This window comes from Lepidochelys olivacea, assembly GCF_965140295.1.
Source record: "Lepidochelys olivacea isolate rLepOli2 genome assembly, chromosome: 8".
In the NCBI taxonomy this organism is placed as follows: domain Eukaryota; kingdom Metazoa; phylum Chordata; order Testudines; family Cheloniidae; genus Lepidochelys; species Lepidochelys olivacea.
Window position 1 is genome coordinate 38,472,729 of NC_140418.1, and position 22,268 is coordinate 38,494,996.

Genomic DNA, 22,268 nt, shown 5'->3' on the forward strand with positions numbered 1-22,268 from the left:
ATGGGGAAAGTGGTGGACATGATATATCTAGACTTTAGCAAAGATTTTCATACAGTCTCCCACAGTATTCTTGCTAGCAAGTTAAAGAAGTATGGATTGGATGAATGGACTATAAGGTGAATAGAAAGCTGGCTAGATCGTCGGGCTCAGTGGGTGGTGATCAACAGCTCAATGTCTAGTTGGCAGCCGGTATCAAGGGGAGTGCCCCAGGGGTTGGTCCTGGGGCTGGTTTTGTTCAGCATCTTCATTAATGATCTGGATGATGGGATGGATTGCACCCTCAGCAAATTCATGGATGACACTCAGATATAGTGGAGGGTAGGGATAGGGTCCAGAGTGACCTAGACAAATTGGAAGTTTGGGCCAAAAGAAATCTGATGAGGTTCAACAAGGACAAGTGCAAAGTCCTGCTCTTAGGATGGAAGAATTCCATGCACTGCTACACGCTGGGGACTGACTGACTAAGTGGCATTTCTGCAGAAAAGGACCTGGGCATTACAGTGGACAAGAAGCTGGATATGAGTCAGCAGTGTGCCCTTGTTGCCAAGAAGGCTAATGGCATATTGGGCTGCATTGGTAGGAACATTGCCAGCAGATTGAGGGAAGTGATTATTCCCCTCTCTTTGGAACTGGTGAGACCACATCTGGAGTATTGCATCCAGTTTTGGACCCCCCACTACAGAAAGGATGTGAACAAATTGGAGAGAGTCCAGCAGAGGGCAACAAAAATGATTAGGGGTCTGGGGCACATGACTTATGAGGAGATGCTGAGGCAACTGGTCTTATTTAGTCTTCAGAAGAGAACAGTGAGGTGGGATTTGATAGCAGCCTTCAACTACCTGAAGGAGAGTTCCAAAGAGGATGGTGCTAGGCTGTTCTCAGTGGTGGCAGATGACAGAACAAGGAGTAATGGTCTCAAGTTGCAGTGGGGAAGGTCTAAGTTGGATATTAGGAAAACCTATTTCACTAGGAGGGTGGTGAAACACTGGAATGCGTTACCTAGGGAGGTGGTGGAATCTCCATCCTTAAAGGTTTTAAGGCCTGGCTTGACAAAGCCCTGGCTGGGATGATTTAGCTGGGGTTGGTCCTGCTTTGAGCAGGGACTAGATGACCTCCTGATGTCTCTTTCAACTCTAATCTTCTATGATTCTATGAATGAGGCAGGAGATCAGAGAGTGAATAAAGAGTATAAAAAAATACCAAACTACTTCAACTTGTGCACTGAATGGGGCAAGGGCCCTATTGAAAAATAGAATGTGATTGTGTAATTCAAGAATATATTATAATATATATGCTGTCATAAATATAAAGGGAAGGATAAACCCCTTTAAAATCCCTCCTGGCCAGAGGAAAAATCCTCCTACCTGTAAAGGGTTAAGAAGCTAAAGGTAACCTCGCTGGCACCTGGCCATAATGACCAATGAAGAGACAAGATACTTTAAAAAGCTGGGAGGAGGGAGAAAAACAAAGGGTCTGGGTCTGTCTGTAGGCTGCTTTTGCCGGGGACAGAACAGGAATGGAGTCTTAGAACTTTTAGTAAGTAATCTAGGTAGGTCTGTGTTAGATTATGATTTCTTTAAATGGCTGAGAAAAGAACTGTGCTAAATAGAATGATTATCCCTGTCTGTGTGTCTTTTTTGTAACTTAAGATTTTGCCTAGAGGGATTCTCTATGTTTTGAATCTAATTACCCTGTAAGGTATCTACCATCCTGATTTTACAGAGGTGATTCCTTTACTTCTATTAAAAGTCGTCTTGTAAGAAAACTGAATGCTTTTTCATTGCCCTAAGATCCAAGGGTTTGGGTCTGTGGTCACCTATGCAAATTGGTGAGGATTTTTACCAAACCTTCCCCAGGAAGTGGGGTGAAAGAGTTGGGAGGATTTTGGGGGGAAAGACATGTCCAAACTATGTTTCCCAGTAAACCCAGTTAAAGTTTGGTGGTGGCACTGGCAATTCTAAGGGCAAAGGGTAAAATTAATTTGTACCTTGGGGAAGTTTTAACCTAAGTTGGTAAAAGTAAGCTTAGGAGGTTTTCATGCAGGTCCCCACATCTGTACCCTAGAGTTCAGAGTGGGGAAGGAACCTTGACATATGCAAAACAGGTAGCTTTAATGTGTCATGGACAATTTTATTTATGGCATTTCTAGATTTTCAAAGTATTTTATTTTGCAACTATTTTTATCTTTTAATTTGTTTTATGGAAAGATACAATTTTTAATTAGGAGATAAATTTTGCTACTGTCTTATTTTCTCATATGTTTATAATTTCTGGTATGTAAAAGCTGATTCTTCTCGGAATGCTAGGGATAATGTGAGTTGAAGTTCTCTTGTTATTTTCATTGCTTGTTTTCATTTTCTTACTGTTTTCTAATTTTTTTAAACTTTATGTTCTGATAGTGCCCAAGTCTCTACTTCTAACTGAGGGTGAATCTTTTTGGAAAAATTGGGTAAAAAGAGTTTAGCCATTTTTTATAATGAGGATAGTGATGAAATTCATTTCCTATTATTAAAAAGAATTCCAATGGTTTTTTTCTAGCTCTGAAGAGAGGAGTACAAAGTTGACAATCTGTAGAAAGATTGTTCTTAGCCAGAGGAAATTCTTTGCAGCCTTCTGATGAAAACTAGTTTGATTTGGTCAGTTGATAATGGTTTTAAAATCATGTTTTATTCATATATTGTATTGTTTGGTTTTAGACATAAAAACTTTTTAAAAATTATGGTCACATGTTTAAATGACAGAAGGCAGCACAGTGCATGTGTTCATAATTAAGGCTATGTTTTAGTCATGGGTATTTTTAGTAAAAGTCATGGACAGGTCATGGGCCCTAAACAAAAATTCACGGGCCCATGACCTGTGCATGACTTTTACTAAAAATACCTACCGTGACTGAAACTTGGAGGGGGGTGCTCAGGGGCAGTCTGGGGGCACCGGAGTGCTGGGGGAGGCAGTCAAGGTGACCTGGGACCCCCTCTGGCACTGGGGGAAAGGGGTGCATCCGGGACTCTTGCTGGTACTGGTGGGGATTGGGGGTTGGTGGGGCTCCCTACCTGGCTCCGCATCCCTGCAGCTCCTAGACGGCGGGGGCAGGAGCCAGGGCAGGGGCTCCTCCACTACTCCTGCCACAAGTGCCAGCTGCTGCAGCTCCCATTGGCTGGGAACCGCAGCCAATGGGAGCTGTGGCTGCAGGTGCCGGCAGCACATGGTACAGAGACACCCCACCCCGCACCCCTCAGCTGCCTAGGAGCTGCAGGGGAGCCCCCCATCCCAGGTAAGCACCCCCCTCAAACTCCTGCCCCTAGCCCTGAGCCCCCTCCCACACACCCAAACTGCTGCTGCTGGCCATGGGGCTGCTGGGCTTGGGCAGCCCCTGGGCCAGCACCAGCCAGTCACTGCAGAAGTCACAGAAAGTCACAGAATCCATAACTTCTGTGACCTCCGTGACAGACTTGCAGCCTTATTCATAACTAATTTAGAAATATTCTGACTCCCTCACTGCAGTATAAAGTTGAATTCTTATGTGCTTAAAGATAGATACATGCTTATGCATGTTTCTGAATCTGGGCCTGAATGAGGCAAGATTCAGTGAATAATGAATGGATCCTATGGCTCCGTCCCCCATTCTGGGCAACATAATGTTTACAATTAGAGCAGGGTATACCTGTATTTGCTCTACTTAAATCATTTTAGTGACAGCAAATTTAACTCCTTACCTTGGAACGGGTCCTCTAACGTGCCCACTGCACCCAGGAGGAGTCACACTGACTTCCATTGGATTCTAAACAGGTGCATGGACTTTTGCTACTGGATAAAGATGCAGGATCAGGGATTTGTGCTGTTGTAATTGAGAGCAAAATTTGACCCTTGGTACACACTCTGAATGGTGCTCAGGGAATGCGACAGGGACATATATTATAATATATTGGATTTGATTAGATTATAACCTTTCATTATATTAAGATTGCAAAATCAGGCACTGAGAAGTTAGGAAATAACAGAATTAAGGCTGTGCATGCAATTTTAATTTGTTTCCCTGTGTGTATGCATCATGCCACAGTCTTTAATTGTTTGATCACATACTTTTCCCCTGCCTCATTCAATGCACGGGTGGACTGTGTTCACTGAATGGGAAGCTGTTCAATTATTTTTTCCATACTTAGCATTCAGTGTGTGGCCTCATAACTTATTTACTGCAAAGAGGGTGACCTTATAGAAAGTGTGAACAATCGGGACAGGGAGTGTGGGGTAATAGGCGCAAATATAAGAAAAAGCTCTGAATATCAGGACTGTCCCTGTAAGATCGGGACATCTGGTCACCCTAACTACAAATCACTGAAATCCTGCATTATTATTGAAATCCTGCTGAATTATTAATTTCATCATGGGTTTCCTCATTGTGGCCTTTCATCACCATAGTGTCTGAGTGTCTCACAAACATTAATTGATCTTTTTAACACTCATATGAAGTAAATTAACATTATTATCCCCAATTACAGAGAACTTACAGTCCAAATTGTGAAGTGACCCATAATTTTGGTAACACAGTTTGAGACAGGTCCTGATTTTTCACAATATTTAACATTTTATAGCACTTTATATGTTCAAATCACTGCACATGTTGATTTCAGTTCTAGTTGTGAATGTTCAGTACTTCTGCAAATCAGGTCCCAAGTATCTGAAATTAGGCTTTCGGAAAATGAGGACCACACCATGAGTGGCCACCTGTGAAAACTTTGGTATAAGTGACTTGCCTAGCATCACATAAGAACTTTGTGGGAGATGCAAGTATAAGATTCGGTTCTCCAGGGTGGCATTCAATGCCCTTAATCAGGAAAGCATCCTTTCTCTTCCTGTAATACCAGGCTTCATTTATTACACAACGTCCAGATTTTACAACACTTGAAGCAACCTTAATTCTGACATTTCCTGACTTCTGAGTGCTTGATTTCACAACTTTAACATTACTTTAATGTAAGGTTCAGCTTTTGGTGTTTCTATTTGTCAATGTATATTCCTAGGTTTTTTAAAAACTAATTTTTGGGAAAAAACAGAAAATTTGTTGTATGGAACCATATTAACCTCCCACATGGGTCATCAGCAGGGTTGGGACCTTCAAAGCCACAATGTTATCCTCTCTGTGGACCAACCTCTAAAGTGGGAAGAGACAAATATTTCCCCAGTGCATTTCACAGCTACTTGCTAGACAGCAGAGGACTGCTGAGACTCAGAAATTCTGTGTTTGGTTCCAACTTCTGAAGAAAACTGTGTTGTAGTGATTACAGACCCTTCCTCCCTGTTCTTCCCCAAGCAAACCCCTTCTGTGCTTTTTGTCTTCAGCCTGTACTTGTCCCAGTCATTCTCAAAGCCCTGCTCTCTCCTTAGTCTCCTCTAGTCCCTGTGTATTCAAGTGAGGCTACCCTTCTTCAATCTGTGTGGGTGCTTGTAAGAGGGGCCCTGAGATCACAACAGAGACAGTCTCCTTGCTTTCAGTTCCAGTACAAGGTTCTAAACAGCCCCTAACTAACAGGAGGAAGGAAAGGTCTGATGAGCACCAGCAGCCCTGCAGAGGAGCATGCTTAGTCACTGTAACAGGGCCTCCTCATCCCACTTCTATCTCCATCTACACAGCAGAGACCCATGTGCTGGTACAACACCTTGTGCAGTTTATTTACGAGTCCCACCACCTTCACTGCATACATAGCACCTTTCCAAACCTGCTTTCCCCCTTTTCACTTCCTTTCTGTGCCTATTTGTGGGCTCTGGCTAATGGCTTTTTTAGCCTTTCTGCCCTGTCCCACCCACAAATTAAACACAGGCCTGCCTCCTCGGCTCCAATCTGCTATGCCTGTTTGGATCTGCTGTGAACAGAGGGCTGACTCAGGGTTTCATACCTAGCACTCTATCATAGTCGCGCTGTTATTGTGGCACATGTGCAGTCCCATTGCATGTAGAATCTCTGTGGGGATAGATCGTTCTCCATGCAGACAGAATCTTTAGAGAACAGAGCTGCCTGCTTCTGAACCTCTACTGAGAATGTGCAAACTCTGATTTTTCATAAATTTATAACTCAGCTAAATGCTTGCAAATCTTCACAGGGACTGCAAAAGGCACAATCCTAATACTATGGTGCCCACCCAGTAAATTTGCATATCAATGATCCAAAGCATCAGGTCAGGAGAGCTTCTCAATTAAATAAAAATAATGAGGAGTCCTTGTGGCACCTTAGACTAACAAATTTATTTGGGCATAAGCTTTCATGGGTTAGAACCCACTTCATCAGATGCATGGAGTGAAAATACAGGAGTAGGTATAAATACATGAAAGGATGGGGGTTGCTTTACCAAGTTTGAGGTCAATCTAATGAGAAATCAATTAACAGCGGATACCAAGGGAGGAAAAATAACTTTTGAAGTGGTAAGAGGGTGGCCCCTTACAGACAGTTGACAAGAAGGTGTGAGTAACAGTAGGGAGAAATTAGTATTGGGGAAATTGTCTGTATTTTCACTTCATGCATCTGATGAAGTGGGCTCTAACCCATGAGAGTTTATGCCCAAATAAATTTGTTAGTCTCTAAGGTGCCACAAGGACTCCTCGTTATTTTTGCTGATACAGACTAACACAGCTACGACTCTGAAACCTCTCAACTAAATGGTTCTAAGAATTTTTTCAACATGAGAAAAACAATATGTTTTCCCCTAATTCTATTCTCAGAAATGGCTGAACTGTTTTAGCTGAAGGTCGAAAAACATTCAGCCTGAGGAAGCATGGAAAATGTCAGTCCAAACAATTAAATTTGACAAAGTTTAAGCAACGGAAAAGAGAGTTTTATAATGGCAAAATTAAGCACTCCTAAATAGGCATTGCTACCAGCTCTAATTTCATGGAATTAATTACTGTACGTTATTAGGTATACACAATATTTAGCCTTCTTCTCTTTTGCTTAATAAGTTGTTTAAAGATGTTTCATACCCTTTATATGTTCACTGAACATTAGCCAATTTATGAATGAATGAATGAATACTAGTTTCACACATATGAATGTCTCCATTGACTAAACCGGCTGTTGAATCAGCCCGAGAATGAGTCAGAATTCCCATAGAAACAGAAGTAGCTGAACATGTTATCTAAAACTGTATATCATGTGTACCCACAAAGAGGTGTAATTAAAGTTGTATGCACAATCTTATTTTGGGGATTTACTGAAAGGTGAGTGCTTAGCTTTGCAACCTTAACATTCTGTTAAAATAGATTTTGTATGGATTTTGACTATGAAAGATAATAAATATATTGTATTAAAATAATATAGCAAAACTGATTACTAATTTAACAGCTAATATGTTTGCAGAGCATATGAATCTAAATCTTAAATAGCAATGGCTCAGGCAATTCAATCACTTATGCTTGTATTTATAAAGTCACTGAGATTATTGAGATGTATGAACTTCTCACATGGCCAGGTTTACTGGGCTGGTACTTAAGAGTATTATTATTAAATTATACAAAAGAGTCGAAGAGCAGTAAACCAAAGAACAATAATTCTTTAATTTGCATCATGAAGAAAAACATTGTAGATGAGACTTGAATGGTAGATAAACAGAGAGTAAGAGAGACAGAACTCGACATTTTAAGCATTTCCGATTTATAATGACTGGTGCATCTGAAGAAGTGAGGTTTTTACCCACTAAAGCTTATGCTCAAATAAATCTGTTAGTCTTTAAGGTGCCACTGCACTCCTTGTGGATTATAAGAAACAGTTCCAGAGTTACATCGAAATTCTATCTGTGTCCGCATGTTAATTAAAAAATTAGCCAGATGAGAACATCTAAAGAATTTAAACAATTTGAAAAAATGAACTCAGGGGAAGTTGATTTTTTCTGAGATGCTGCGGTTATTGGTTGAGACTTTGAGTGCCGGTGTTCGCCAATCAGGGGGAGAAATGCAAAGAGAGATCCAGGAAGCCCTGCTATTGTTACACAGCACAGAACACAAAGAGATCAGACTCACGTTCATCGGGTCTGGAGACTAAAGGGAACATCATCGATTGAACTCAATCCCTCCTCCACCCAGGCTTCGAAGAAGTATTTCGGAAACACTCCTCTAAAGAGTTATATCTATAATAGCTGTACAGAAATCTCATGAATACCAATCTGAGGCAATTCTTCACTTGCTGGAAATGATTGATTCACAAGGGCACCGGAACTGGTTACCGTTTGGGAAGTAGTTTCTGGGCAGAATGGTTATTCGATTCCTGAGGCAATTAAGAAAGTGTCTTTCTTGGGGATATCGCAAAGGATCTGGGCTGTGTAAAAAGGGGCTCTCAGACCACAGAATCCAGATCATATTGAAAGGTGGGACGCAGTATTTTCTCAGTCTAAACAGCGACCATTTATATTTGTGAGACAAAATAGAGAAGAGATCTAAGGCCGAATACGAGGTCTCTGTTACTACTTTGAAGTTTTAGTAGATGATATATTAAAGGTTTTGCAACAGAAGTGGAAATCGCAGACATTAATGATGATGCGCCAAGCTTCCAAGCTACATGGAAACTTTTTAAAGACATGATAATAGAGGCTCAACTTAAATGTATAGCCCAAATTTAAAAAAAAATAGTAAGCGAACCAAAAAATGCCACCCTGGCTAAACAACAAAGTAAAAGAAGCAGTGAGAGGCAAAAAGGCATCCTTTTAAAAGTGGAAGTTAAATCCTAGTGAGGAAAATAGAAAGGTGCATAAAATCTGGCAAGTTAAGTGTAAAAATATAATTAGGAAGGCCAAAAAAGAATTTGAAGAATAGCTAGCTAAAGACTCAGAAAGTAATGGCAAATAATAATAATAATTAATAATTAAGAACATCAGAAGCAGGAAGCCTGCTAAACAACCAATGAGGCCACTGGATGGTCGAGATGCATAAGGAGCACTCAAGGATGATAAGGCCATCGCGGAGAAGCTAAATGCAGGGGTGAAAAGAACTTAAATTTCTTACCGCTATGGTTATATCGCAACCCCCTTTCCCACCTCCACTCCTACACACTTAGCTTCATGGATCCCTTTGTATGACATTGATACAGTAGCTGTCTACTAGTTTTATTGGAGAGCAGTGGTTCCCAAACTTGTTCTGCCGCTTGTGCAGGGAAAGCCCCTGGCCGGCGGGGCCAGTTTGTTTACCTGCGGCGTCCACTGGTTCGTCTGATCGCAGCTTCCACTGGCTGCAGTTCGCTGTGCCTGGCCAATGGGGGCTGCGGGAAGTGGCGCGGGCTAAGGAATGTACTGGCCACTGCTTCCAACAGCTCCCATTGGCCTGGAGCAGTGAACTGCGGCCACTGGGAGCAGAGATCAGAGGAACCTGTGGACGTGGCAGGTAAACAAACCGGCCAGGCCCGCCAGGGGCTTTCCCTGAACAAGCAGCAGAACAAGTTTGGGAACCACTGGTCTAGAGTAGCTTTAGGGGTATGTCTACACAGCCAATGTTAAAGCGTTGCCCTGGCAGCGCTTTAACGTGGCTGTGTAATCAGGACTCCTGCGCTGGGAGAGAGCTCTCCCAGGTCTGTAATAAAACCACCTCTGCAAGGGGAATAGCTAGCTACCAGCACTGGGAGCGTGGCTCCCAGTGCTGTAGCACTGTCTACATTGCCACTTACATTGCTGAAACTTTACTAGCTCAGGGGTGTGAAAAAACACTCCCCTCAGTGACTCAAGTTTCAGGGCTGTAAAGTGCCAGTGTAGACAGTGCACCAGTGCTAAAAACCATGCCCCCAGTGCTGGCAGCATTCCCCTCCTGGAGGTGGGTTTTTTATAGTGCTGAGAGAGCTCTCTCCCAGCACTATGCCGGGATTACACAAGCCATGTTAAAGAGCTGCCGGGGCAGTGCTGCCAGGGCAACGCTTTAATGTTGCTAGTGAAGACTTGCCCAAAGCTAGCCTATTTTACCCATTTGTGCTGAATGCTTCAGCCACTTTCTTACTGGTACACTGTACCAGCCCACACCAGCTTACTTTCACCTCTGATTAAACGAATTCCTTGCATGGGTCTTTACGGCTGAGGATGTGAGGGAGATTCCCAAACCTGAGCCATTCTTTTTAGGTGACTAATCTGAGGAACTGTCCCAGATTGAGGTGTCATTAGAGGAGGTTTTGGAACAAACTGATAACTACTAACTGCAGTCTGTAACCTGTCATTTAAATCAGCTTCTGTACCAAATGACTGGAGGATAGCTAATGTGATGCCAATTTTTAAAAAGGGCTCCAGAGATGATCCTGGCAATTTTAGGTTGGTAAGCCTGACTTCAGTACCGGGCAAATTGGTTGAAACTATAGTAAAGAACAAAATTGTCAGACATAGATGAACATAATTTGTTGGAAAAGAGTCAACGTGGTTTTTGTAAAGGGAAATCGTGCCTCACCATCTACTAGAATTCTTAGAGAGGGTCAACACGCATTTGAACAAGGGGGATCCAGTGGATATAGTGTACTTAGATTTTTCAGAAAGCCTTTGACAAGGTCCCTCACCAAAGGCTCTTAAGCAAAGTAAGCCGTTATGGGATAAGAGGGAGGGTCCTCTCACAGATCGCTAACTGTTTAAAAGATAGGAAACACAGGGTAGGAACAAATGGTCAGTTCTCAGAATGGAGAGAGGTGAATCATAGAATATCAGGGTTGGAAGGGACCTCAGGAGGCCATCTAGTCCAACCCCCTGCTCAAAGCAGGACCGATCCCCAAGTGAATCATCCCAGCCAGGGCTTTGTCAATCCTGACCTTAAAAACTTCTAAGGAAGGAGATTCCACCACCTCCCTAGGTAACACATTCCAGTGTTTCACCACCCTCCTAGTGAAAAAGTTTTTCCTAATATCCAATCTAAACCTCCCCCACTGCAACTTGAGACCATTACTCCTAGTTCTGTCATCTGCCACCACTGAGAACAGTCTAGATCTAACCTCTTTGGAACCCCCTTTCAGGTAGTTGAAAGCAGCTATCAAATCCCCACTCATTCTTCTCTTCTGCAGACTAAACAATCCCAGTTCCCTCAGCCTCTCCTCATAACTCATGTGTTCCAGTCCCCTAATCATTTTTGTTGCCCTCCGCTGGACTCTTTCCAATTTTCCCACATCCTTCTTGTAGTGTGGGGCCCAAAACTGGACACAGTACTCCAGATGAGGCCTCACCAATGTCAAATAGAGGGGAACGATCACGTCCCCCGATCTGCTGGCAATGCCCCTACTTATACAATCCAAAATGCCATTGGCCTTCTTGGCAACAAGGGCACACTGTTGACTTATATCCAGCTTCTCATCTACTGTAATCCCTATGTCCTTTTCTGCAGAATTGCTGCCTAGCCATTCGGTCCCTAGTCTGTAGCGGTGCATTGGATTCTTCCGTCCTAAGTGCAGGACTCTGCACTTGTCCTTGTTGAACCTCATCGGATTTCTTTTGACCCAATCCTCTAATTTGTCTAGGGCCCTCTGTATCCTATCCCTACTCTCCAGCTTATCTACCTCTCCTCCCAGTTTAGTGTCATCTGCAAACTTGCTGAGGATGCAATCCACACCATCCTCCAGATCATTAATGAAGATATTAAACAAAACTAGCCCCAGGACCGACCCTTGGGGCAATCCACTTGATACCGGCTGCCAACTAGACATGGAGCCATTGATCACTACCCATTGAGCCCGAAAATCTAGCCAGCTTTCTACCCACCTTATAGTGCATTCATCCAGCCCATACTTCTTTAACTTACTGGCAAGAATATAAAATGATGGGTTCTAAATTAGCTGTTACCATTCAAGAAAGATATCTTAAAGTCATTATGGATAGTTCTCTGAAAACATCCATTCAACATGCAGCGGCAGTCAAAAAAGTGAACAGAATTTTGGAAATCATTAAGAAAGAGCTAGATAATAAGACAGCAAATATCATATTGCCACTATATAAATCCATGGTACACCCATATCTTGAATACTGGGTGATAACACCCAATCTCAAAAAAGATATATTAGAATTGGAAAAGGTTCAGAATTGAGCAACAAAATTATTAGGGGTATGGAACGGCTTCCGTATGAGGAGAGATTAATAAGACTGGGACTTTTCAGCTTGGAAAAGAGACGATTAAGGGGGGATATGATTGAGGTCTATAAAATCATGACTGGTGTAGAGAAAGTAAATAAGGAATTGTTATTTACTTCTTCTCATAACACAAGAACTAGAGGTCACCAAATGAAATTAATAGGCAGCAGGTTTAAAACAAACAAAATGGAGTATTTTTTTACACAACACACAGTCAGTCTCCCATATTCCATAACTGCCTTGCAGTTCAGCAACACAAAAATGAGAGCTGCTCTGACAATAGAGAAGTGAGTGGCAATCACTATTTGGAAGCTTGCAATGCCAGACAGTTACCAGTCATTGGGGAATCAATTTGGAGTAGGTAAATCAACTGTGGGAGCTGCTGTGCTCCAAGTGTACAGGACCATTAATTGACTTCTGCTATGAAGTGTAGTGAGTCTGGGAAATGTGCAGGACATAGTGAATGGTTTTGATGCGATGGGGTTCCCTAATTGCAGTGGAGCAATAGATGGCACGCATATCCCCATATTGCCACCAGACCACCTTTCCACAGAGTACATAAACCAAAAGGGATACTTTTCAATGGTGTTGCAAGTGCTGGTGAATCACAAGGGGCGTTTCACTGACATCAGTGTAGGATGATTGGGAAAGGTTCATGACATGCAAATCTTTAGGAACTCAGGTCTGTTAAAAAAGCTGAAATCCTGGGTTGTTTTTTTTTTTTTTCAGACCACAAAATGAACATTGACAACGTTGAGATGCCTATAGTTTTCCTGGGGAATCCAGCCTACCCTTTGCTCCCATGGCTTATGAAGCCATACACTGGCCATCGGGACAGCCGTAATGACCAGTTCAACTATAGGCTCAGCAAGTGCACAATGGTGGTCGAATGTGCCTTTGGTCATCTAAAAGGGCACTGGAGAAGTTTACTAACAAGGTTGGACCTTTGTGAAGAGAACATCCCCATGGTTATAGCTGCATGCTGTGTGCTCCATAATATCTGTGAAAAAAGGGGGGAAATTTTCTGCAGGTGTGGGCAGTTGAGACAGATTGCATGGTAGCCATTTTTGAGCAACCAGACACCAGGGCAATGAGAAGAGCACAGCAAAGGGCGCTAAATATCTACGAGGCTTTGAAAAGCCATTTCATTAATGAGTCACAGTAATGTGAGCTGCTTGTCTGCACTGAGTTTTCCAAAACCTTCACCTGGCTTGTATCACTGTCCCTGTAAAGCCAACCCCCTGTCCAAGCCCACTGCTTCTACTCAATAAAGAACATTTATTTCTTAAATCCATTTACTTTATTTAACAAACATAAGTAAAGAGGGAGAACAAAAAAAAGGTAACTTTGGGCAAAAGGGATTGTAAAGTTGGAATGGGAGAGCTGTGTAACGTAACACCACATTCTAGACCATCAAAGCTCTGTGAATGGGCACCTTCAGTTCCTTGTACCCTCCCCTTGAGTTAAGTGAAAGGGCTAATGGACTTTTTGTCCATGCCTCATGGAACACTTGGGGGAGGGTGATTCTGCACCAGGCAATGCTGCCTGACTGTCCACCAGGGTCTTCAGAGGGACTCTACACTCCTGTTTCTGTTCTGGCAGTTCAACCAGACACCTTAACATGTCTGCTTGGTCCCTCATAATCCAAAGCATCTCATCCTGTGCTGCACACTCTTGCTCACGGGAAGCTTTCCATGTCCATGTCTAACTTCTCAGACAGTGAAATCCTCCATGGTCTCACCTCTGTGTCAGTGCTCCCGGAGGCATGCATTATCTCAGTGAACGTGTCCTCCCATGTTCTCTTTCTCCTCCTTCTAATCAGTGAAAGTCTGCTTTCAGGTGTTGATGGCATGCTGAAGGACACATTTCCAGTGGTCAGTCATAAGAAAAAATAACGGAGCCATTGTACATGAATAATATGTTTCCATAGCAAGGCCCTTTTCAGAAAAAACAAACAAACCAACGTTATTACACTAGGTGCAAGCCATAACATAATCAGAATCTGTAACCGTTCACTGCACCATTTTGCTGCTCCAGTCATGGCGAGTAGCGTCCCCCGCGCCCCCCCCCTCAAGTCATGGGTGACCGCACTTTTAATGAAGTTTATGGCAGGCTTATGTCGGGAGCAGAGGTAGCTAGTCAAACAATGGCCCTTCCACATAGCACCATGGGAAGCTGTTTACGAATGGGGCGGAGGCAGGAAACATTTTCACTCCCAAATTGCAGAATCTCATATGTGGGGTCCCAGTCCCCTATTAGCCACTTAAACTACTCACTGACCCATGCCAAGAACAGTAAAGGCACATTAGTGGCTGCGTGGTTTGGCGATCCGGAATGTGGGAGGGTGGAGTGGGTCTACATGCTCTTTTTTTTCTTGTAAGAGCACTTTTAATGAGAAGTTTCCCCTAGGCAACCCTATATGATATCAGTCTCCTGAGGGTAACAGAGCTGGAAAGGAAGGAGATGCTGCAAGTGTCTGGCTATAAACCTGGTCCTTATGTTGTTATGCTGTGTACTGCAGTGATGACAACAGAATTAATTCAGGAGTTGCGTGGGAAAGTGTCCTACCATAGTGGAAGAAATAAGACTGCCCTGCCCAGAAACCTTCTGCAAAGGATTGCAGAGTACCTTCACAAAAGTTTCCTAAAGATATCCATGGAGGATTCCTGGGCTATCCCAGTCCACATAAACATTATTTTCCAGGGGCCACCCTGTGCATAGGTGGAGCGGCCTCTTGTAAACACAGAACCACAGCACCTCGCTTTTTCTTCACAGTAAACATGTAATATCACCAAATGTGCATGCCCACTAAAGTTTAACTAGACTTTGATTGTAACTGTATACTCACCAGAGGTGCCTTCCCCGGCATCGTGGTCAGCCACCATGATGTCCTGCAACCCACAGGACTCCAGGGTTAAAAATATTTCCTGGCTCTTGGGGAGAATGATCCACCACTCACCTGTCTCCCATTCTCCTCCTCTTACTCATCCACCATATCGTCCTCCTTGTTGTCCCTAGACTCACACACCTGTGGGATGTCCATGTTGCTTTTGGGAGTACTGGTAGGATTACTCCCAAGAATCGCATGCAGCTCATTGCAGAACCGGCATGTGTGGGCTTCAGCACCAGAATGCCTGTTTGCCTCCCTTGACTTCTGGTACACTTGGCAAAGTTCTTGTATTTTCATATGGCACTGCTGTGTGTCCCTTGTGTAGCCCTTCTCCCTCATTCCACATCTTTGCATAGATGTCAGCATTTCACTGCACTGAAATCAAATTTCCATGGAAATCAAATTAAGTGCTACACCTCTGGCAGAGGTGGATTACAGAAGTTGACATTAGAAGTAACTTAGGTTGGCATAAAGGACCTGGTAGTGTAGACACATGCATTAACAGGTCAACTTAAGGTGGCTTTCTTGACCTAACTCCGTAGTGTAGACCAGGCCTCAGCTAAAATGAAAGCAAAAGGGATGGGACTCAAATACAGTGGGACAGGCACAGGCTGGGGACTCAGACCGCAAGTACTGTTTTCCCAATACTTGATTCTCTTTGCTTTGCCGAGTGCTCTCTGAACAGACTTGATTCCTGAGGAAATTGCAAAAGGCTCCTTGTGGGGAATCTCAAGTATTTGAGACTGAATGTCAGAGAGCTGCCTCAGAGAAAGCTCTGTGTTCTTGCTATGGCTAAAAAGCAATACTTCGTTGTCAATGTAGAAAATGGAAACTTGTATGTAAATGACAGAATAGACCGAGAGGGAACAAGCGGGAAATCTCCAGTCTGTTTTGTAAAACTGGAAAGTGTAATTGAAAACCCTTTGAAAGTTTCCCATGTGAATGTTGAAATCCGGGACTTAAATGGTAATGCACCGCAGTTCAAAGGAAGTAACGCTGATCTAGAAATGATTAATGAACATTGCCGGGTGCCGAATTTCCACTGGATTCTGCACAGAATCTGATGTTGGGAAGAATTAATTACAGAATTACCAGCTCAGCCCAAACCAACGTTTCTCCATAGCAGTGAAGGGTAGACAGGATGGCAGTAACTACTCAGAACTATTCCTAGAGAAACACTTGGGTGGGGAATGGCAAGTAACTCATCACTTGATCCTGACGGCTGTGGAAGTGGGAGATCCAGTCAGAACCTGGACTGCTCAAATTAGGATTAATTTGAAGCCAATGAGAATCCCCCGGTATTCACTGAACAGATCTACGAAGTCAGCCTGAGAGAAAATCTATCAGAATAATTCTTTGTACTGCAGGTGAAAGCCAGGAATAATGAGGAAGGTCTTAACGCACGATTCACATTGAGGATCATACATTCAGCATCATACCAGAAAATGGTCCGCAAATGTTTACTCGGGATCCCCAAAACGGTAAAACTACAACTAAAGGAATTTGGGACTTCGAAGAGCAGAATAATACATCTTCGGAGCGGAAGCCAAAGATGGAGGGAAATAGCTGCCCACAGCAAGGTAGAAGTGGATATTGTTGATCAGAAGGACAACGCCCCCCAGCTGATATCTGCATCAGTGTCCAGCCCACTTCTCGAAGACTGTCTCCCTTGGACAGTGATAGCTCTGATCTGCTTATCCGTCTGAGATGCAGGAGAAGATGGCAAGGTTAAATGGCATATAAAGGGTAACTCTCTGTTTCAGATAATATCCTTTCCTAACAATTATTATAAGATGGTCATGGAGAACACTCAGGCGGAGTATAATATTACAGTTATAGCCAGAGACAAAGACACCCCCATCTCCACACAGAAAACCATCCTGTGTTTTGATAATTACTTCAAAAAGTATATTGCTTTGCTTTGTGTGTTCAGTTTTAAAATATACCTTAATTAGGACACGATTATATACAGTGCTGAAAAAGTAAGCTGGCACATAGGGAAACAGACAGCACTTTATTTATTTGAGCAGTTGTAATTATTAGTTGAGACTCTGAGCGCCGCTGTTCACCACTCGGGGAGAGAGACGCAACGAGAAATGGAGCAGACAAACCAGTGTTTCACAGCACAGAACAGAGATTAAATCATCTTCAAACGGCAGCATCGCTGAATAAATCCTCTGCACTCGGCGTGGATTATAAACCCAACAGAAGAAAGCCTGTCTCCGAACTCTGCGTGCTGGTTTCATCTCAGACGTCTCTTTAGAGAGTTGGAAATGGCGAATGTACACATGCTGCTGGAAAACAAAGGACGAGTCCTGTTCTGCCTCATATTAGTTAATGTTTGGGAGGCAGTTTCTGGACAGATTCGCTATTCGATTCCGGAGGAAATGCAGAAAGGCTCTTCCGTGGGGAATATCGCAAAGGATCTGGGGCTGGCTATAACGGGGCTCTCAGACCGTGAAGTCCTCATTGTTGGCAGAGGTAGGACTCAGTATTTTACTTTGAATATTAAAAGCGGCCATTTATACCCCACGGAAAGAGTAGACAGAGAGCAGATCTGTGGCCAAAAGCAAACGTGTCTGCTAAATTTTGAAATTATAGTAGAGGAAAAAATGAAGGTTTTTGGAGTTGAAGTTGAAATCACAGATATTAATGACAACGAGCCCCGCTTCCAGGAAGATGAATTGGAATTTAGAATCAGTGAGTTAGCCTCCGTGGGAACCCGATATTCTCTTGAGGGGGCGCAGGATCCAGATTTGGGAACCAATTCTGTGCAGGGCTATTATCTCAGCAGTAACAAACACTTCTCTCTGGATGTGCAAACGGGAGCTGATGGGGACAAATATGTCGAACTGGTGCTGGAAAAGTCTCTAGACCGGGAAGAACAAGATGTTCACGATCTAATCCTCACAGCCACTGACGGGGGAGATCCAGTTAGGTCCGGAACTGCACAGATCCGCGTTATTGTCCTTGACGCAAATGACAATGCACCAGTTTTCAGTCAGCCTGTCTATAAAGTGAATGTTTTGGAAAATGTGCCCGTCGGGTCTCTGCTGCTGACAGTAAACGCCACAGATCCGGACGAAGCGATAAATTCGGAGGTCACATATTCACTCCGGAAGATGAAAGACAAAGCGTCCCAGATATTCCAGGTGGATTCTAAAACGGGGGAAATATCAACTGTGGGAAACCTGGATTATGAGGAAGCTGCATCATATGAAATGGAGGTTCAAGCAAAGGACGTTGGAGACCTCTCGGCCAGGTCTAAAGTTCTGATAGCTGTTATTGATATAAATGATAATGCTCCTGAAATTACAGTCACGTCTGTAATCAAGTCAGTGAGTGAAGACAGCCCTCCAGGGACTGTGATCGCTCTAATACATTTACACGATCGAGATTCAGGGGAGAATGGAGAGGTCACGTGCTCCATACCCAGAAACATCCCATTCAGGTTACAGAAATCATTTGACAATTATTACAGCTTGGTGAGTGACAGAGCATTGGACCGGGAGCAGGTCTCCGATTACAATGTAACTATCACAGCCACAGACCGAGGGACTCCTCCTTTATCCTCAACAACAACTATTTTAGTACAGCTTTCAGACATAAACGACAACGCTCCTATTTTCAGCCAGACATCCTACACTTTGTACATCACGGAGAACAATCCCAGAGGAACTTCCGTTTCTTCCCTGAAAGCGAATGATCCTGACTCGGGGGAGAACGCCAGAGTCACTTACTCCATTCCTGGAACTCAGATCCAGGAAGCTCCGCTCCCCTCCTCCATCTCCATTAACTCCGAGACTGGGGCTCTCTACGCTCTGCGCTCCTTCGATTACGAACAGTTCCGGGAGATTCGGTTCCAAGTGCAGGCTCAGGATGGGGGTTCCCCACCTCTCAGCAGTAATGTCTCCGTCACTCTCTTTATACTGGATCAGAATGACAACAGCCCGCACATCTTACACCCCTCCTTTCCCACCGATGGCTCCACGGGAGTGGAGTTGGCCCCTCGCTCCTCCGAGCCGGGTTACCTGGTCACTAAGGTGGTGGCGGTGGATGCAGACTCCGGGCAGAACGCCTGGCTCTCCTACCAGCTGCTGAAGGCTACAGAGCCGGGGCTCTTCTCTGTGGGACTCCACAGCGGCGAGATCAGGACAGCGCGCTCCTTTGTAGACAAAGATGCGCTCAAGCAAAGTCTGGTGGTTTTAGTGAAGGACAACGGGCAGCCCCCTCTCTCTGCCACGGCCACTGTCACGGTGGTGGTGGCTGACAGCATCCCCGAAATCCTCTCCGATTTAAGCAGCCTCTCAGCTCCTGCAGACCCCCAGTCCAGCCTCACCTTGTATTTGGTGATCGCTGTGGCTTCCGTTTCCTGCTTGTTCTTTACCTTTATCCTAGTGTTACTGGCCCTGAGACTCCGCAGGTGGCGAAACTCGCAGCTGTTTGACTCCTCGAGTGTGACTTTCAGTGGAGTTCCCGTCTCGCAGTTTGTGGGGATCGATGGAGTCAGAGCTTTTCTTCACTCATGCTCACATGAGGTTTCTCTAACCACGGACTCCAGAAAGAGCCAGTGTATCCAGTCAGCATTAAACTATTCAAATAGGCCGATTGATGAGAAAAAGGAAGGTCTCTTAATTGCAGAAAATTTGAGGAATAATGAGGGGAATGATGCGCTTGGTCCGGTAAGTTTTCTTTACTTGCTTTTTTAAATGTTTTGACGCGTAATAATATAGTTTTATTCAGTGGATACTGGAAGCAGCTCTTGTGCAGAGCAAACATTCGGGGGAACCCTGCTTGTCTCTCTTCCTGCGATCTTGGTTCAGAACCTGTAAACAGTCGGAGAAGGCAGGATTAGGATAAAATCGTCTATACTCATGCATTAATAGGAGATGAAACTATCTGTTGTTGTTATTCAAGTGTGACAGACTCTAGTTCACATTTTTAAACCGAATTTAGTAGGGCATGAGCCGAAGAAAAATAAATTATTATACCTTTCTAGAATGGGTTTTATCAAGAATTCACCGGAACTGCTTCGGAATCTCTATATTTCTAACACCGAATACTCTCCTTAAGGAAGGCTTCCATAAGGAACCTGTTCACGTTTTTAAGTTTTGTATTACAGTGTTTGTGAGAATAAAATAAAATATCCTTCGATATAGTGAAGATTGTATATTCTGTGTAAGATACATTTGTCTTTTTAGTGCACAATTAGAATAGAAGAGGGGAAAATATCTTGAAAGCCAACTTTGAAAAATATAATTTCATAAGAAATTACTTAGGACAATTACATTTATTTTACATTATTTATTTAGTTTCGTGCCCAGACTTGCAGTTTCGTTTAAGGACATAAACAATTACACCCATTTTCTCATAATTTGGTTCGTTTATGTTAAGTGACGTTACATCTGGTGAGAATAAAAATATTGGTAGTAGGAAAAGAGGAGTACGTGGGAGACCTGGTTAGCATCAGTGCTTCACTCCCTGCCTTACAATGGCAAAGACACTATGTAGTCTCAAGGTCCTGCAAGACTTCTCAATACGTCTAGTTTTCCAGATAGCAGTGGACGCTAAAAACACTTTCTTGCCACCTATGGCTAGCCCGATTGCTGCATCCAACAGGTAGTACCAAGACTTAGCCACAGTGATGCATGCATTTGTAACCTCCAGGATCAACTGCTGCAATTCTCTATATTTAAGAACAAAGTGCCATTTAAAAAGATAAGACTACTTAACACAGGTACTCTAACATATTTAAGCAATTCAGATCAACCTGAACCCATCATCCCAATGACATACTGGATGCCTATTCAATGCCAAATCAAATTCATAGTATTTGTACTCACTTTCAAGGCTCTCTGTAGGATAAACTTAAGTTAGAGGAACCCTTTGAGTTTCACTCACTCTGGTCATAGTTATTCATAACAATAAAATTAACCAGTAATTGTGACTATCTCCACACACAGAAAATACAGGCTCCAAAATGGGGGAGTGGGGGAGAGGGCAGAGTTTTGTAACAACTGACTCATGGCTAGAGAACTCATTCTGGAGAGGTAAGGGAAAGCACTGGGGTGCTGTGTGGAATATGGAAGACACTTTATGATACTGATACCAATATTATAAAATTGCAAGGAATGTGACCAGATAGGCCATGTAAAGTGTCTGTGAAAATGTTATGATTTGCCAGGTAGGATGATCTTGTTTATATGGAGTGATAGCTCACTGGTTTGAACATTGGCCTGATAAACCCAGGGTTGTGAGTTTAATCCTTAAGGGGGCCAACTAGGGATCTGGGGCAAAAATTGAGGATTGGTCCTGCTTTGAGCAGGGGGTTGGACTAGATGACCTCCTAAGGTCCCTTCCAACCCTGAGATTCTATGAGATGTTTGTATCACCTTTGTACTGTGAGTTATAGATATGTATGGTATATCTGTATTTCAAAACTTGTCCTGCGTTTCTGGGTGACAGATAGAATGGGATCAGCACTAAGCCTGCTTGGTGGCCCATCAAGGGACATCAGCTGTACAATGAACCCATTGAAAGAAGGCAGGGGCTACACCTTATGAGTCAACAAGACATGTAGGGCATGCCTGTGGACAGAGAACTCTAGGGTTTTTCCATACCATGTGCTGTGAAGCTTGTGTTTGGGACAAAGGAAATACTAGCCACGTAGCAAAAGAATATGAAAGGCAGCTACATCTTCTCCATTTTGTCTTCATTCCTGCTTCTTACCTCTGGAATAACTTTTTCTACGAATAAAGTTCTGAACAGAGGACTGAATGACCTATCCAAGCTGTGGATGTATTCCAGAGGAACTTTCAAGCCAGAAAACTCACCAATACTGCTAAGAACCTGATATATGGACTTTGAAGTCTCTGTATGTATCTGAGTGCTTTTTTATCATTTAACAACTCTCTTCTTGTTCTTTGGTTTTTTTTTTTTACAATAAACCTTTAGTTTTAGACACTAAAGACTGGCTGGCAGTGTGATATTTTGGGTATGATCCAAAATAATATTGACCTGGTAAGGTGGCTGACCCTTTGGGGTCAGAAGAACATTTTGTATACTGAGCAGATTTTGTAAATAACTTCTCACTGTACTGGACCTTTGTGCTGATTGGGAGCCAGGAAACTGAAATACAATAAAGGGGGCTGTGTGGTTTCTCTTTTTAGTTTCTTGATAACTAGTGTGGGGGATCAGAAGCATAGAATCATATGCTTGAATCATAGAATCAAACCAGCATCGTTTGTGACTGGTTGGTGAATTTAACTTCAGTGTTGCCCACCAGTTTTGGGAGTATCTGCTCTCCCTTTTGCAGCTTGCCC

General features: G+C 43.3%; 1 protein-coding gene and 1 pseudogene across 3 annotated transcripts in view; both read left to right on the forward strand.

The window, feature by feature from the left end:
* Nucleotides 1-13,323, forward strand: part of LOC311524676 (protocadherin gamma-B1-like) — a 41,458-nt gene extending 28,135 nt beyond the window's left edge. For both annotated transcript variants that reach the window (XM_084636034.1, XM_084636033.1), the window contains exon 2: nt 12,786-13,323. In XM_084636034.1, the coding sequence (XP_084492160.1) occupies nt 12,786-12,797 (12 nt within the window). In that variant the 3' untranslated portion in view covers nt 12,798-13,323. The remainder of the gene's footprint in view (nt 1-12,785) is intronic.
* Nucleotides 13,324-17,112: 3,789 nt separating this feature from the next.
* LOC311524680 (protocadherin gamma-A12 pseudogene) lies at nt 17,113-19,590 on the forward strand (annotated as a pseudogene). The gene has a single exon. The product of its transcript is annotated as a protocadherin gamma-A12 pseudogene (transcript).
* Nucleotides 19,591-22,268: the final 2,678 nt, after the last annotated feature.